Genomic DNA, 17719 nt, shown 5'->3' with positions numbered 1-17719 from the left:
TCAACATATATTTGTATCAGGATTAAACGGTATTGAATCAAATCGTGACCTATGAATCGTGATATGAATCGAATCGCCGGGTACTAGGCAATTCACACCCCTACAATGGCCATTATTTATAATATAATGACTTTTGTAGTCAAGTGTAGTAACCAAAATAAGCAGCTATGTAAAGTAAATCACTATTTCTTGTTGTTGTAGTGATGTATTTCATTGTTTTACATTGTGAAAGTTTTCATAATGTTGTGGGGCTGTTTAAACTTAAACAAACGCACACAAAAATTCTCATAAGCTCCTATATTAATCAGCCTCATTTTGAGGGATTTATTGCATTGTGATACGCATCAATGTGATTTCATACAACAAATGATAGTCATTGTTACAGAATAATTTAAGACTCCTAAAATCTGTAACAAAATGATTTGGAATAGAAAAATATAGAGATCGTACTATCATAACAAAGGTCCAACAGATAACTGAGATAAAATTTATTTCCACTGTCGTTTTATTGCTTTATCCCATTTATTGCATATGCCTTGAGCCTGTCCTAAAATGTAGCCAGATGAGAATTTGCAGAAAAATACAGTCAGTGATTTAATTTGATCACTCTAAGCTGCTGTATATAAACAAACATACAATAATATAAACAAGTCTCACGTTTACATTGTCAACATGTGGATGGCATTTTAAAAGTACACTTAAAAATCATTTCCCCCAATAAACAAATATACAATCACCATTATCACAGGCATCATCTCCACTTTGACATTTATTGCTTGTGCATATTGCAATGGAACTTTCCACTTCTCAATACAAGCTGAACAGTCTCAACAAGGAAGTAGTTGATATGTGCTAACATGTACATGTATCAAGGGTTCGTGTTGGTAAGGAGTCCCAGAATCCCCTGGGGCGATGTTCTCCACTCACCATGGTGCAATGTGTCATGCTGCATTTCCAGCCAAGGGTGTGTTCACCGACTGGTGTTTGCAAATCCAGCTTGACAACACGATGTGTGGTTTGCCATGTTTGCCGAATAAGAACAAGAAATGTGCACTATTCTTAAAAGGTTCAATTTGGAAGACAGAATTTGACCAGCAGTGATAACCTGAAGTTCTGTCACACGTCCTTGCTAAACAGTGTTGATGTGAGCTAAGCGGAAATGATCCTGCGCTCGCCCCGACATGACTCGACTTACTCATCGTGCTAAACAATAATTTGAATAACACACCCTTAATTGGCATCCAAGCTCATTACACAAGGTGCAGTACCATTATTATTAAAAAGTGTATAATCTATTTAAACACCATCCTGTGTGGTTACAGTGAACCCCTGCATATTTGTGAACATGCCAATTTTTCAGGGATTTATTTATTTATTTATTTTAATCATGTGCAAGCCAACGCAGTAACAGTTTAATACTGTATTACTATTGCATCTTGGTTTAAATGAAATAAGTTGAGTTTCATTGTGGGGGTTTTTTGTCACCATCTTGGCATCTATAAGTATTTACAAACCTTTTGTGGGGGGAGGCATGACTTATTCACAGATTTGCAGGGTTGGGTTCACTGTATTCCAATGAGATTTGTGTCCTAGAAAATAAGCATTATGATTTTAAGCTGCTAATTAGACTGAATTTTCTCTTTTCCCCGTCACTGTCCTCTGGCAGCCTCCTCCTCAAAGGCCCTGTTGTCATAGTGATTCTCTTGCCTCTCGTGGTCAAAGTTCAGAGGGCGGGTGAGTGGGACTTCATACATGGCTTCCCCACCCGCCACTGTGACGACGGCGACCTCTTGTGGCGCTGACTGGACCACGCGCTCCTCGTCCTCCATCTCCACTCCCAGAGACTTGAGGATGTCACATTTGCACATGGGGCAGGTCCTTTTCTCCAGCAGCCACGGTTCGATGCAGGCTTGATGGAAAATGTGCTCGCACGTGAGCACCGTCACCACCTCGCCCGCCTTGTACGACTCGATGCACACGGCGCACATGTGAGCGTCGCTGGCCGTCTCCTCGTCGTCTCGCTTCAGCGTGCGCACCCGCAGGCGCCCGATGGCCTTCTTGGCCTCGGATTTCAGCCTCTTCTCGGCTCGCTGGTGCATGCGCATGTTGTAGAGGCGGTTCGCCGAGATGAACAAGAAGTAGGCCACCGAGGCGGCGGTGACGATGAAGAAGGCGATGGACATGAAGTACAGCCAGTAGGTGTCCATCCAGGGGCCGTGAGGGTTGCCCGCGTCAATGATCATCCGCACCTGCGTTCCGTTCCTCACCAAGCTGGCGATCTCCGTGCCGAGGCTGTTGCCGATCATGATGGACACGATTTCCAGAGCCTCTGTGTGCGCCATGTTGATGGTGATGTTGCCGCTGCCGTCCACGTTGTACACCACCACGGCAGACGCTCCTTGCCATCTGGCGGCGTTGATCTTTTCGCTGAAAGTACAGTTTCCCCGTTTAATGAGCGCGATCCAGGGGAGCGCGCTGGTGTTGTACACGATATCCTGGCCGCAGCCTTTGGGGTCTCCCTGGGGAAGAACGACGACACCTGCGGCTTGGGTGAGCGGAGAGTTGCGGCCGAACACGCCGCACTCGCAGGCTTTGTCCACGGTCTTGTTGGGGCTAATGAAATAGTTGATATCCACCACAGCAGTCCAAAAAACCATCGCAGCTGAGCAATGAATGAGTCCAGACAAACACAGCAGAAGCAACAAGCTCCGTTGTGTCTTCTTAGCCATGGTAACGCTCACTTCCAGTCCAAAACAACAGCAACCGCTCGGCTCGGCTCTTTACCTTCCTCAATACGCCTTTTTCAGTCCCAGTTCCTGCTTGTCGGAGGCACGGCGATCTCAATACAGCTCTGGTTTCACCCTACCTGCTGCCAAGAGTAATCTGATACCAGCCTTTTGGTAACATAACACGAGCTGCGCGTCAGCCGTTCACCTCTCCTTATCTTCCTGAACCTTGAACGCTGCGCACTTTCCGCACAGGGCAGGGTTCTGATATTCAACAAGTTGAAATACACAGAAAGCACACGCCTAGGGTGTTCCTACTGCCTAGGTACCAATTAAAAGAAGGCAGGCGGCGATAAAGCGCGATAAGGACAATTTTAGAGTCACAGGTCCTAAGCGTAGAGCTGTGTTTGAGTCATAAAACCGGCTGACTTTTGCTTGTGTAACGATGAGCAAGGCAACTCGACTGGTTATTCTAGTTTGGCTGGTTTCCTTCCCTGTTTTTGTGGTGGAGGTGAGTGCTGTAAAAAGAGGAAGAACTCGTCTGCTTGGAGTATATTGTCTCAGCCCCTAACACACAACTTCAACATGTTGAAAAGTTACGAGAGGAAAGTAAACATAACAATGTTTGAGTAGCTACACTCATTGAACTAAAAGCTGTGCCATGCCTGAGACTGTTGGGATGGAACAGATTAGTGTCAGAAAGAGTACTGCCATTGTACCCTCTTATACACAAGTGAAAGCACAACACACACATACACAGAGATGCTTCCAATGACAAATGAGATGGAGAGGTTTCCTGTCACACTAATTAAGTATTCTCCAGGTCGCACTCACTAAACTGGAGCAGCCCAACCACAGTGGAAGTGTTAATATTTTATCCAAAGGCCAGATAAAAGCAAATATATAAATATATATATATTCATTGTTGACATAGCTAGAGCTGACATTTCTTGATAACAAGAACAATTGGGAAGTTGTGACCAGTGAATTCCTGAATTCATGAAAATCATTCTTACGGCATCAGTTAACTAACAATTTTTAGGGTGTTTTTCCAGGATATATTACTGAATGAACACACATGCTGTACATGTTTATATTTGGGGTGGCAGTAGCTCATCTCTAAAGGACTTGGACTTTGAAACTTTGGAAGGCGCTGCCCAAAACTCAACATGTGCGTGTTTTCTGTTTTTCCATGTGGTGGTGTGCACCAAAAATACATACAGGATGCTGTAAGTCAAAGTTCCCCTTTAGAGGTTATAATGAGTATACATGAGTAGGCTACAATATAAACACAAAGAGTTTTCTTCAGTAATACTGCCACCTTCTGGCTAAAACGTGTAACCATGCTCAGCAAAAACTACATGGAAATCATGACTGCATTATTAATGGTTAACTAGAACAAACCCTAATAAAAGATGCACAAACACTATCCTTATCAACTGTTTGTCATCATATTACATGTTTATGCTCATAATGTATGATATAAATATTATTACTTAGTATATTTGTTGTACACATTTTACTAGTAAATTAAGTACAATTGAAATTTAAGTTTAATATGCTCCAAAAGTTACATTGAACTTCACTAAAAAATACTTGAATCTCAAATCAGCTTTTCATTTAAAAAAAAAAAAAAAAAAGCACTGTTTTTTAATAATAAAAGTAGTACTCTACATACATAGAATCTTGTATTTTATAAAACTATAGAGTAATTAAAAAAGTTATATAAACAGCTGTACATTAAACAGTAAAGGCCCTCAGTGACAGTGAATTACAGTTATATTAGTTGTTTTTGCAAAGGTTAAAGAATATATGCCCCATGAGTATTGGTGTTTTGTTTTTGTTTTTTTGTTTGTTTGTTTGTTTTTTTGGTCAGCCTGCACGTGTTGCTCCATTGTTTGTGTTCAAATATCCAGGATGTCTATCATGAGCAACTGGCCTGAATTTCACCTGCAACTTTACAATTGAATCTAAGTCCATGAGCTAAATCCAAAATCCACAAACAAATTCTGGGCTATGTACACAAACATTTTGCACACACACACAGTGAACAGAGAGCTCGAGTCACTGGGTCAAGGTACAGGCATGAAATGGGATTTGTCATTTGGTTGTATGTTGGTGCTGACTGCGTGGAAAATTGGTAGTCTATTGTGGTAGGTGTGTCAGGGCAAAGGGCATTCATGACTTGGTAGCAACCAGTAGAGGGCACTGTCAATTCAGTCAACTGAGTCAACTGTTTTGCTAGCTCAAGAAGCTGTGATTGCACGCAAACATGAAAATATTCAATTTTTTTCCTACTATCAGTCACAACTTTAGACAAAAGTCTTCGATGAACTTAACATGCATGGTTATTAAATGTGGGAGAAGGAAGTCCATGTACAGGGAGAAAACATATACACACTGCAACAACAAAAATGACAGAGCCTTAATTTGACCCCAGAATTGCGAGGCAACGCTAAATACTTGACACTTCACTGGCCGTAATCACAAAACAATACAACACAAATCTAAGATTGAGCATTTCTATCAATTCATTTAATCTTCAAATGAAGGTTAAGTCCAATTAGGTCACAGAGGGGCCCTATTTGCTAAAGTATGTCTCTCAAATTGGTCAGCCTCATGTGCCTTCCAGTAAAATATGTTGATCAGCTGATGTATACGCAAAAGCACAGAATAAACAGTGCAATGCAAACTTCAAACATTAATCATGTAATTGGATCATTCCAGAATTGAAGGACCATTTACCACTATAGGAAAAAAATGACCATTTATGTAACTTTGTTTTCTTTTTTTGCTTTGTTTTCAGTAAGTATCACAAGTATCAAAGAATAACTTCATCTGACCAGCTCAAACATCGACATTACACTTTTTATATATTTGGTCATATCATACATGTGCTCTTTTGGTAAACCCTGTCAATAAAGACACTCAGGCACCTTAAAAAAAATAAAAAATAAAAAACAAACAAACACATAATTAATATTGTTAACTGAATGCAGTACAATTAAATAAAGTAAGTTAATTTTATTTAAACGGTAATTTAATTTTAGTATTACTGAACTAGGCACGCTTAGCTTTGTATACTGTCGGGAAAAAAAAAATTGAAAAATAGAAGAGATTAAGTCTTCCTCTAGCTGTATAAAAAGCAATTAGGGACAAGGTTGACTGAATGTCGTGATACATAACTTCAGACCATAAAAAGCTTATTTAAAAAGTGTTTTATCTGTTATATTTGATATGTAAAGTTTTGCTTGAAAGTTAGCACACTGCATGAGAAGAAGGCTTAATGCCCATAAAATCCAACATATCTAAGTATGTACGCTTTTGAGCACAACTTTAAATTGGTCATCAAGAGGGAGGGACAACAGCAGGGGGTGGGGAGAATCCAGTTTAGTGAGTTTTCAAACTTGCTATTTTGGTATTTTAAGTATTTAGTGTCATTTACCACTGCAGTTGCATCCCAGGACAACAATTTACACAAGTCAGCCGAATTGTTTCAGTAATTGTGGTGTGGAACAGAAATTGCCCTATAATTCTGGAATAACCCACAAGCCATCATCCTGACTTTTTGCTTCAGTACAAAAAAAAAAAAAAAAAAGCTCATATAAAACACGTGAAATGTCACGCAAGCAACTCACCACTTGCTGTGTGTCTGCTGTCTCCTGTTTGGAGGGGCTGTCCGCTACTCGTCATGATTCTTAATGTCTTCAAACTACTGGGGAGCACATTATTAACCGACCAAGTGGATTCAGGGGAGCAACATGTCCAAACATGTCTCCCACAGAAGTGATACCTCAAAGAGGTCGCTCTTGTCATTTTGCTCTGGAGCCACCTGAGGGAGCCGATATCACATTCGTGAGGTTCCTTTGAGACGTCCCCATTTATTTCACCCTCCAAAAGTTACACTGAACTTCAAATTCAGTGTATGTGTAGCGAAAAACTGAAGCCCATTTGGAAATATAGCGTTTTGGTTGTGGGGGAGAGCAGAGGGGGCAGTTGGGGAGTTGTGGATACACACCATACTTTGCCATGAAAAAAAAAGAACATATATATATATATATATATATATATATATATATATATATATATATATATATATATATATATATATATATATATATATATATATATATATATATATATATATATATATATATATATATATATACATATTAGAACTGGGAATCTTTGACCGTCTCACGATTTGATTCGATTCGATTGCGATTTTTGGGTCTGCGATTCAATTCAGAATCGATTTTCGGTTCTCGATTCAAACGATTTTCGATCCAAAATTATTTGATTGACAAATGATTTCTGCTTCAATTTACAGATATACACAACATTATCATGATCTACTCCAGTCTGCTTTGCAAGACAAAATGACAAATAGAGACATTAAAGTGTCCTTTTTGTTGTTGTTGTTTAAACGTTTATTAATTTTGTATTGTAAGTGCCTTTTTCCACAAAAACAGCATGTGGGCTACAACTGCCTTTTCCCCTTCTTCTTCATTTCTAATTTAAATAAAATAGATTTTTGCATATTAATATCGACTCGATTCGATTCATAAATGAGAATCTCGATTCTTTTGTGAATCGATTTTTTTTTGCACACCCCTAATATATATATATATATATATATATATATATATCCATCCATCCATCCATTTTCTTGACCGCTTATTCCTCACAAGGGTCGCGGGGGCTGCTGGCGCCTATCTCAGCTGGCTCTGGGCAGTAGGCGGGGGACACCCTGGACTGGTTGCCAACCAATCGCAGGGCACACAGAGACGAACAACCATACACACTCACACGCACACCTAGGGACAATTCGGAGCGCCCAATTAACCTGCCATGCATGTCTTTGGAATGTGGGAGGAGACCGGAGTACCCGGAGAAGACCCACGCGGGCACGGGGAGAACATGCAAACTCCACCCAGGAGGGTCCGAGCCTGGACTCGAACCGGAGACTATATATATATATATATATATATATATATATATATATATATATATATATATATATATATATATATATATATATATATATATATATATATATATATATATATATATATATATGGGAAAGTAGGCCCATGCATTTTTTTAATAGGAAAAATATCATTGTACAGTGGTGTGAGTCCAAATATTGTACAACAACTTTATTAAGTAGAATGTTAAGAATACAAACTTGATCTTACTGTTAGGTCATCTATTGCATTTAGCATTGCTTGTGAGCATTAAGCAAAACTGATTCATTTAATGCAATGCTATGTGGTTGCTTTAAATACACAAGTGTAATTGTCTTGATTTCATATTTATAGCGTTTTTTATTCATACTATCTGCCAAGCTTCTGCTTAACGTGAAGTGACTTGAGTTGATTTCATGCTTACAACTCAAATTTTTTCTCGCAAATCCATCTCATCATTTTCATGTTCGTTTTGCATTGTTGTTTTACTGATTAGAAAACGTGATTTACTTGTGCAAATGTTTTGTTTATAATTATATGTTGTACACTTGATCCTGATTTGCGATTTGCCCCCCTGGCTGCAGTCTGCTCAAGTGGAATGACTCACAACTCGTGATTTCCCCCCCATGCTTAGTAACATAGCAGACCTTAAAAGATGCTTCCCCCCTTCAAATGCTCTTTCTTTCTTTCTCTCACTCCCTCCTCGGCTTGTAGTATTGTAGTATTACCCTTATGCCGCACACTTCATAAGCCTATATGACTTCTTGGACTCTTCTTTTTTTTTAACTCAAATGGCTACGAATAAAGTTGCAGCTCATCAGAGCAAGAAGAGAAAAGATTTTATACCTTACTTTTTGGGGTTTGTTCTGTTCCTGTATTGCACCGTTCAGCTTGTATCATCCACAGTCAATACATCAGACTGGAGCCACACCATAAGGGTGCGCCGTGCACTTGGTAAGTAAATTACATTTACACCTTGAATAGTTATACAAAGGTGGCAAAAGTATGCACACTGTAGCCTAGTTGAACTGCGGATTTTAAAAAATAAAAAAAATAAAAAAAGGGTGTGGGGGCCTGATAAAAGTAGAACTATTGATTCTACTCCTTTTCAGGTAAAATTAAAAAAGTATATTTTAATTTTTAACGATGGATTAGTGCAGTGGTTCTCAAGCTTGTTGCAAGTAACACCTGCAAAAATATTTCAAGTATCATTGTAATGATCAACATTACACACAGTTACAATATTTCATTTAGCCATTCTTTCATGCACCACGAGAGCAGAGTCCATGTACTAATACCACACTTGAATGGGTTAGTGCAGTGAATGTCAAAGTGTGGTTTGAATACCAGTGACTTTTTTTTAAGATATGGAGCAGTACATCCTTACATCATCATTCATTTTTAATTAAATGATTTATTTTATTTTTATTTTATTTTTTTTGTTTGTTTGTTTGTTTACTGCAATCAAGTACTGTACAGTGTTGATGTTCAAACTGCACACGCTGCAATGTCTACAATGATAAACGAAAATAATTTTAGGAATAAAATCTCTCTAATTTCTGATTAATACTTGCTACTAATTTACTGTATTTTAATGTCATTACATTGGTACTTGGTACCCGGCTTGATTAACTTGGCACTACAGAATAAAAACTTCTCTTCACAAAGAATACTTTGCTTCTTTCAATAACTGGAGTAGCGCTCGAGTTATACCTGAGATAATATACTTAAAAGTAAAGCAGTACTTGTATTTGCTCACCAATGTAATTATTCAATTGTAATGTCTGCAAGGATTAGGCCCATGTAACACTATTAAACGCCTCATAAATGTTTTGCCTTGTTTTGCGCTTCAAATGTTAGTAATCGATTGTGGTGCAGGCGCCGTGACAGTGTTTGCAACACTAATGCCCACATCTCATTGGCATGGAAGGGCATGTCATTGTAATTAAACAGTTCACACAATGATTTAGATCACAATTTCTTGGCAAGTTGGAAAGTTACAGGCCTCAACCACAGGTCAGAATAATAACTATAAAGCAGCTTGTAAGTTAATAGATTAATACAAACAGTGCATGAATAATGGAGAGAGTGAATTGAGTTTGTTAAGAAAAGGAATGGTGTCATTTACTGCATACATAACCTTTTCATCTCTGAAACTTTAGTTCAATCACAAAGGTCACATGATTCTCAAAGCGTTGTATGGGCACCCTCTAGTGGTATACGAAAGGTCACTAAAATAAAAACAAATACAAGTACAGCATATATTTATTTATTTATTTTTAATGTTTTTTGGGGTGAGGGGGCAAACAAGCTGTTTTTTTTCTTCTTTTTTTTTTTTAATAATTTGGGATGTTTAAAAAAATAAATAAATGGGTGGCTTGTCACTATTTTATACATTTTGTTAAGCACAGTTGAGCTGTATTCAACTTGTACGTACAAATTACAATACATTTACTTTCAATTGAATCATGATTGAAGTCAAGTTTTTTTTTTTTATGTTTCTCTATTTAAGACTAGTGTCAGTTGCAGCTTACAAAAACATTTGTCCTATGCAGGTGAGCTGGAAGGAGTGGATGGGAGATTTTTGACAATGCATTACAATTACGATGCTGACCATGGTATTATAATGAAGGTGTGCAGAAAGGAAATGTAAAAGGGTCTCAATCCGACTTCATCTCACCATTTCAGAAAACGAGACAGAGTGTATCGCACCTCAGTCATCCGAATTCCCTGATGGCTTCTTTACCGTGCAGGAGAGGAAAGATGGAGGCCTTGTTATCTACTTCATGCTCATTTTCTACATGCTCTTGGCCGTCGCTATAGTCTGTGATGACTACTTCCTCCCATCCTTAGAAGTCATCAGTGAGCGTAAGTTGCACTAAAATACTATGCTCACCATCATTTCTTTTTTTTTCATAGGTGCTGGCTCTGTGCATACTGTACAACTAATTGGTCAAACTCAACTTATACAGTAATTGATTAAACACGGCGTCTGAATGTTTTGCTTGTAGGCGATGATTATATGTAAGATTTGTAATGTTGAAGGTAATAGACCATGTCCTACTTGCACAGTGTTACAAAACAATCACATAGCTCAGACATTCTGTCTGCTAGCTTAATGCTAATGCTCAATATCATCTATCAGGTGGTCTGTATTTAGTTTATATATGAACAGAACATGTAGTAAAGTGAAACCCTGAAAAATTCTGATCTACTGTAATTGCCTATAGATGCCAAAATATGATGAAAAGGATTTTTTTTTAATGAATGAGGCTCCTCAACTCACTTTAACTCATTGACTGACAGCCATTTTAGAACATTTCAAAATGTTCAATACCCACGCGATATTACGTTCAATAATTATATATAAACCGAATCTACCAAATGACATCATAGACTCCTGACATTTTGTCCCGTCCCGTTCTTTTATAATTGACAGTAGAAAAATGTAGGTTGCACATAATACAGCCATTTCTCCCATGGACTCTGACACAGTGTTTATTTCATATAAATGGGGCAATGATGTCATCTACCGGTGATTGGGCAGCAGTAAAGTCGTTTCCAAGTTTTTAATTTACAGTGGAGCATAATCAGATTCTCCCGTATTATCCCCGCTCTAAAAAATATAGAATTGACAAGTATACTCGTCAAAGGCAGTGAATGAGTTTTAACAGTTCCATGGAAGTTAGCAGCAAATGAGAATAGGTTACCGCCCAAAAATGGGTCAAATTGGCGAATTTGGAATGCTGCACTGTGTACATGCAAGGGGTTCACTGTACTGGACATACTTTGTTGTGATCTGGTTTATTGTGTACATGATTGTTTTGTGTCTCAGGTCTGGGACTGTCTCAAGATGTGGCTGGTGCTACATTCATGGCCGCTGGGAGTTCTGCTCCTGAGCTTGTGACAGCTTTTCTGGGTAAACATACACTAAGTTGTGGTTAAATTCCACTCTATAATGGTAATTGTAATGTTTTTCATTATCAGTGCATTCCCTCAACTAACTTTTGTTTTTTGTTGTCTCAGGGGTTTTTGTGACAAAAGGGGACATCGGGGTCAGCACTATAGTGGGTTCAGCTGTCTACAACCTCTTGGGCATCTGTGCCGCTTGTGGACTTTTGGCCTCGATGGTACACATCTTCCAGTACATCCGCATATTGACCCACTTAGTTCAACTTGTAAAAGTGCGATCTTTACACAAGTCATAAATGATGTTTTTGTTTCCTCATCCAGGCAGGACGTCTCACCTGCTGGCCATTGTTCAGGGATTGCTTGGCGTACGGCATCAGTGTTGCCGCCGTTATTGCTATCATTTCTGATAACCGGGTGTACTGGTGAGCGAGCATGACAATAGGAGAATGTGATTATGAGGCGCTTGTAAAACACACCAGCTGTCAACTAGGTCTCGTGACAGCAAGAACACAAATAGTACCGAAAAAGCATCATTGGCACTGTATACTTTTACGACAGCGATAGCACGGTAAGATAAATGCCTCTTATCGAAATTTCATGTTTATCATTTGTGTTTCTACGATCAAGATAAAGGTTCAGATTTAGATATGATAAGATTTTAAATGTAAGTCATAAACATGAATACTTTTGAGGGTCTTGACCCCTTGGAGGGGTTAAACATTTGTTAACTGTGAGATCGCTAAGTGCTACGAATTAGGCCAATGCAGTAAGATCCTTCACGAGCGCAACAAATGACAGCCCGGTCAAACGAGATTCCATATGAAACTTGAAACATAATCTTTGTAGCTTTTGATCCTGCATAAACTGGACACATTATGTGTGGATTGGGTTTTATTTACCGTAGTTTTATGTGACATTAACAATATGTTGATTTCCACAAAAGCAAGGAACATTCCTAGAAGAAGAACAACCAACCACAAAAATTGTTAACTGGGATGGGCCTTTTCGACTAATCAATCTTTAAGTATTTTGCAATTATGTGGATTTGATTCTTGATTAGCGATGTAAGGATAACAGCAATATTGTGATATTGTGATATTAAAACTCCCACAAAATATCGTCGCTCTCATGTCACGATATTAAAAGCAGCACATCTGTAAAAAAAAAAAAAAAAAGAAAAAAAAAATTCTGGTTGATTTCCATTTGTGCAGTTCTAGCACCCTCTGATGGCTAGATTTTTTTTTTGTGCAGATTAATTTTCACAAGGCATGTTTTGGCCTTTCTATGTTTAAAATACACGCTAATTGTCAGATGAAGGGGAACACAATATGCTTTGGAACCGAGTCAATATGTGGAGGAACTCAATGTGTGCGTGATTAGCAAGTAAGTGCGTCAATATTGAGTCTTATTAGTTATTGTAGGTTGTTTATATGCATTGCTGTTATTTACAAAAGCACACTTTTTTAGTATCAGCTTTTTTTTTTTTTTTTTACAATATTATGACGTTTTTTATATCGACAACCTCCCCACAATATTGTGATAATTATTGTATTGTGACATTCATATCGCGATAATATCGTATCGTCATGTTTGGATATAGTTACATTCTTATTTTTAATTGTATTTTGAAGAAGCAGAGTCAAAAGGAAATATAATCAGTGTTCCTTCGCTATCTGCAGGGGATAGAGGGATTAACCCTGCTGAAAAAGTTTTATTATTATTATTATTATTTTAATTATTATTATTATAAAGGGATATGGCCTGACTAAATGAAACTCCTCACTCACTTCAACATAGTTCCTTCACACAAATATGCCACAAAATGGTGCCAAAGCCTTTTATATTTGGCAGGACGTTTATGAGTAAATGTCGGATAGATTCCCCCCCGTCATTCACATATTCCAGTCGTAAATATGCTGGAGAACATTGTACACGACCCGGGCGCAAGCAGAAGTACTGTAGATTTAGTCTCAACTCATTTGTGGTCTATTTTCCAGGTACGACGCCGCCTGTCTCTTACTAGTCTACGGCGTCTACATCGTTGTCCTATGCTTCGACCTTCGCATCAGTGAGTTTGTCCTGAGGAAGATCAGTCCTTGCTGCACCTGTCTGGGTAAAGGCTCGGGTGAGAAGAGTGAAACGCGACCCCTGATGGGCCTCTGGCACGACGACACAAGCCTGCGAGTCCACAGTCGCTCCAGGACAGACAGTGGGATCTTCCAGGACGACTCGGGATATTCCCATCTTTCCCTCAGCTTGCATGGCCTCAATGAAATTCCTGATGGTAAGACGTTGTACAATCACAACTCTTACTAACACGACGAACACGTAACAATCACATGTGAAGAGGCCTTGTGACCGACAATAAGAGCTCACTTGTGGCTAAGCTCCACAGATCATGTGTGGAGATAAGAGAAAAGTTTCAGCCCTCCACTTATGAAGGCTCTCAAAACACAATAAAAACCTCAATGTACCTGCAAAAAAAAAGATCTTATGTCCAATTTAAATTTTTTATCTAATAATTTGTCATATTTTTGTCAAATTAACATGATTAAAAACTCACCAAATGTTTAAAATGAGGTTTCAAAATAAGGAAAAGAATTCTTGTTTCCACTCTCAAATGCTGTGGGTTGGGAGGGGGCTGGGAGTGGGCGTGTCCGCTGAATGCACGGAAACCACGCCCCACTCACCTGTCAACAACCAATCAAACACTACTTTCATAACTTGGAAAATGTATCCTAACATAACTACATATTTGAGCTGTAAAAATACAGTATATCCGATTAAAAAGCCTCCAGACACTGGAATATATCTCACCAGGTCATTGTGGCTTCTTTTCCCACACTGCTACAACGAGGCGCTCTAAAGCGGCCACGCCTCATCTGCACACTGACTCAATCAAACTTAAAAAAAAAAAAAAAAAAAAAAAAAAAAACAGCAAAAAAACATTCTTGTGTATCCTCACGAAAGACAACAAGGCACTCTAAAGCCAGTAGACTAGGGAATTTGCATTTTTGGGGTGTTGCCATGTTGGCATAGGATAACCGCTGAAATTCAAGTCAAGTTTGTATTTTGTGTGTAGAAACAAATTCCTGAATTCCCTTTATTTCACCCTATCGTGGCTCATCTATCCGCAGGGCATAAAAATGTGTTCGCTGTGCCCGAGGGCGACTTGAAACGGATCCTCTGGGTTTTATCTCTACCGATCATCGTCCTGCTTTTCCTGACCGTCCCTGACTGCAGAAGGCGCTTCTGGAAGCACTGGTTCATCATCACCTTCTTCATGTCTGCAGTCTGGATATCAGGTTTCACATACATCCTAGTGTGGATGGTCACTGTTGTCGGTAAGAAGTTTTATCATCCCTCGTGAACGTATCGTTAGAATGCACACTTTGTCATGTAATTTATGGATCACTGTGCTTTGGAACTTGTGAGAAAACGTCAGAGGGGAGTCACATGTTGGTCTGCTGCTTAATTCTTGAGATGCCACGGTCCTGGACAGATGAGAGTGGGAGGGGCTCCAACGAGCATGTGCTGACCCCGCCATTGTAGGATTACAGTCTGCCTCACCTCAGGGAACAGTCATGTGAACACTGGGTGTACACGTACAGCTCCCCCACGGGCACGGATCCCAGAACGGCTTTAGCTACAAGTGAGAGCAGGCTGGGAGGGGGGCGAACTTCATCATGTGACGGGCTAGTTCTACTGAAGTATAATGAGATTATTATCCAATCATCAGATTGGCTCTCATGGGAGGAGTCTTGAAAGAGTCGACATGAGACCAAACAGGTATAACTCACATTGCAGTGTGGGATTGTTTCCCTGTGGATCAGCTGGGCACATTGCAGTAACATCATAAAGTATGCACTTTAAAAAAAAAAAAAAGATCTATGAAGATCCAGACACGTCTCATGAATTAGCAATGAAATACTCAGAAAACAGTGTTAAAAAGGCAAAGTTGTTCGAATTTATTTTGAAGCACTGTACTACGAGTTCAAATTCTGAGTTGTTTGAGATGAGGTAATTATTTCTCATGTTTAAACAGGTGAGACACTCGGCATCCCTGATACAGTCATGGGACTCACATTGCTGGCAGCTGGAACCAGTATACCTGACACTGTAGCCAGTGTCATGGTGGCCAGAGAAGGTAAAACAATTTGGTACAGTATGAGGTGTCAGGAGTTCCACAACTGGTTTCACAAATGATAGATTTCAAACCTTCAATGTGGGCTAGATGATCAACTAGCAAGAGATTCTGCGTTGTTTGCTTCATTCAGTGTGTGAGAAGAAGTGAGAGTTGTGGCAGTGCAACATGTCTGCTCACATTACACAATAGAACATCACGGTACTGGAGCAAATTCCTCACTTTGGATGCCTTGACTTACAAGGTTATCGAGAAGTATTGCTTGGCCAATTTTTGTCTTGAGATAGTTGGCTTGCTAAAACGCACATCCCACTGTGGGGTGAATGTTTGCAAAGGCAGCGAATACTGATTTCTCGTCAGGGTTTGTTCAATATTGCAAACAATCACCAACAGCATTAATGTTTTTTTGTTCTTGTTGCAAGGATATTTTGAACATGATCAAAAGTTCTTTGTGACATGAAAAACTGTCAGCAACCATTAAAACAGTTGGCGGACATCTTTGTGACCTTGAACGAACCCTGATGAAAAAATCAATATCTGCTACCATCGCAAACGATAGCCACCATTTTTGATGCTTGCAGGCTATGCGGAGTGTCATTGCTATGTGTGCGTGTGTGTGTTGGAAGTGATGAACTGCATTTTCTTTTGTTTTCAATGACCATAGGAACATGGTCATTTAAACTCTTAATTCAAGGCACCATTGTATATTAAACCTCCCTTCCCATCGTGGGTTTGCACTCTTACTACACGGATTATTTTTGTATAGTTCAAAATTATTTAGTTATTTTGGTTGTAATTCCACAGTTGACCACTAGACATTAGCACACTACTGTATTTAGTTTGAGACCGCAAATTTGACTGAAGATTGAAAACAGAAAGTGCCATATTTTACCTCACCATAGTTTTTTTTTTTCTTTGGATTATTGAACATCAATTTGATGCATTTTATAACGTTTATCTTTGGGTAAAATTGCTGATGCATATTGCAAGATTAAGCTTGTTTGGGAGGAAAATGGATATGCATAATGTAAACAGAGGGTCGGCCCAATATTTTTATCCGGTGCACTTACTCTTTGTGTATTATGTTTAAATGTCTAGGGTGTATGTAAATAAGGTATATCAATAGTATGGACTTCAGTTATTGCAAGGGTGGCCTGGAATGTAACCCCCACCATGTGGCCATAGATTGGATTACCAAAATCTTTTGTAAAACCAGTCCTGGAACTTTCCTGATACTCCTCGTATATCACTTATTGTAATATGATCAGGTGTACAAAAGTTTTAGGTCATCAATTTCTAAGACTTGCTCCATTTTCCTCCAGGGAAATCTGACATGGCTATGTCCAACATCGTGGGCTCAAACGTATTCGACATGCTGTGTCTGGGTTTACCGTGGTTCATCAAGACTGCATTTGTGGACACCAACAACCCCGTTGAGGTCAACAGCACTGGGCTTGTGTTCATATCCACAACACTCTTGTTTTCCATCGTCTTCCTCTTTGTGGCCGTCCATGTGAATGGGTGGAAACTGGACTGGAAATTGGGAGTCGTTTGCCTGGTTTGCTACATCCTCTTTGCTACTCTGTCTATCCTATATGAGCTAGGGATTATTGGGAATAATCCCTTAAAACTGTGCAGCGACTGAGAAATGACCCTCCCCAGGACCAAAGCCATGTTTACCAAGACCCTTGAGAAAATATTCCAAGCATGTTCCAGCTCGTTCATCCTCACAATTAAATCGGCTGTGCCTTGAAGCAGGGCCCACTTCGTATTATCTCAGGAAGAGAGCGACATGTCACCGTACCAAAGATCACAAAGAAATAAAAACGTTGACTGGCTTAGTTCTTGTATTTAAGCAGACACCAAAAACCGAACGCTGTGACCAACTTTTATGAGCAGGTTCTTATTGCCTGTGAGGACGAAAGAACCGTAAATAGCAGTGAAAACTTTCTACTTGCTGTCACCTTGCT

General features: G+C 39.2%; 2 protein-coding genes and 1 long non-coding RNA gene across 4 annotated transcripts in view; 1 reads left to right on the top strand and 2 right to left on the bottom strand.

Moving 5' to 3' along the window:
* LOC144017622 (uncharacterized) overlaps positions 1–6692 on the bottom strand; it is a 200358-nt gene extending 193666 nt beyond the window's left edge. For both annotated transcript variants that reach the window (XR_013283222.1, XR_013283221.1), the window contains exon 1: positions 6365–6692. This is a non-coding gene — a long non-coding RNA (uncharacterized LOC144017622). The remainder of the gene's footprint in view (positions 1–6364) is intronic.
* Positions 299–3148, bottom strand: LOC144017621 (E3 ubiquitin-protein ligase RNF128-like). The gene has a single exon (XM_077519390.1). It carries the CDS (start codon positions 2727–2729, stop codon positions 1650–1652), a length of 1080 nt encoding a protein of 359 aa, XP_077375516.1. The 5' UTR covers positions 2730–3148; the 3' UTR covers positions 299–1649.
* Positions 6693–8321: 1629 nt separating the features above from the next.
* Positions 8322–17587, top strand: slc24a5 (solute carrier family 24 member 5). The gene is made up of 9 exons (XM_077518203.1): positions 8322–8647; positions 10382–10561; positions 11529–11612; positions 11720–11823; positions 11927–12027; positions 13603–13889; positions 14743–14949; positions 15651–15752; positions 17072–17587. The coding sequence occupies exons 1-9, from the start codon at positions 8485–8487 to the stop codon at positions 17392–17394; spliced, it is 1551 nt and encodes a 516-aa protein (XP_077374329.1). The 5' UTR covers positions 8322–8484; the 3' UTR covers positions 17395–17587.
* The last annotated feature ends 132 nt before the right edge of the window (positions 17588–17719 follow it).

This window comes from Festucalex cinctus, chromosome 4 (genome assembly GCF_051991245.1).
Source record: "Festucalex cinctus isolate MCC-2025b chromosome 4, RoL_Fcin_1.0, whole genome shotgun sequence".
Lineage (NCBI taxonomy): Eukaryota > Metazoa > Chordata > Actinopteri > Syngnathiformes > Syngnathidae > Festucalex > Festucalex cinctus.
The sequence above is the reverse complement of the archived record's forward strand: the minus strand, read 5'-3'. Positions and strand labels throughout refer to the sequence as shown.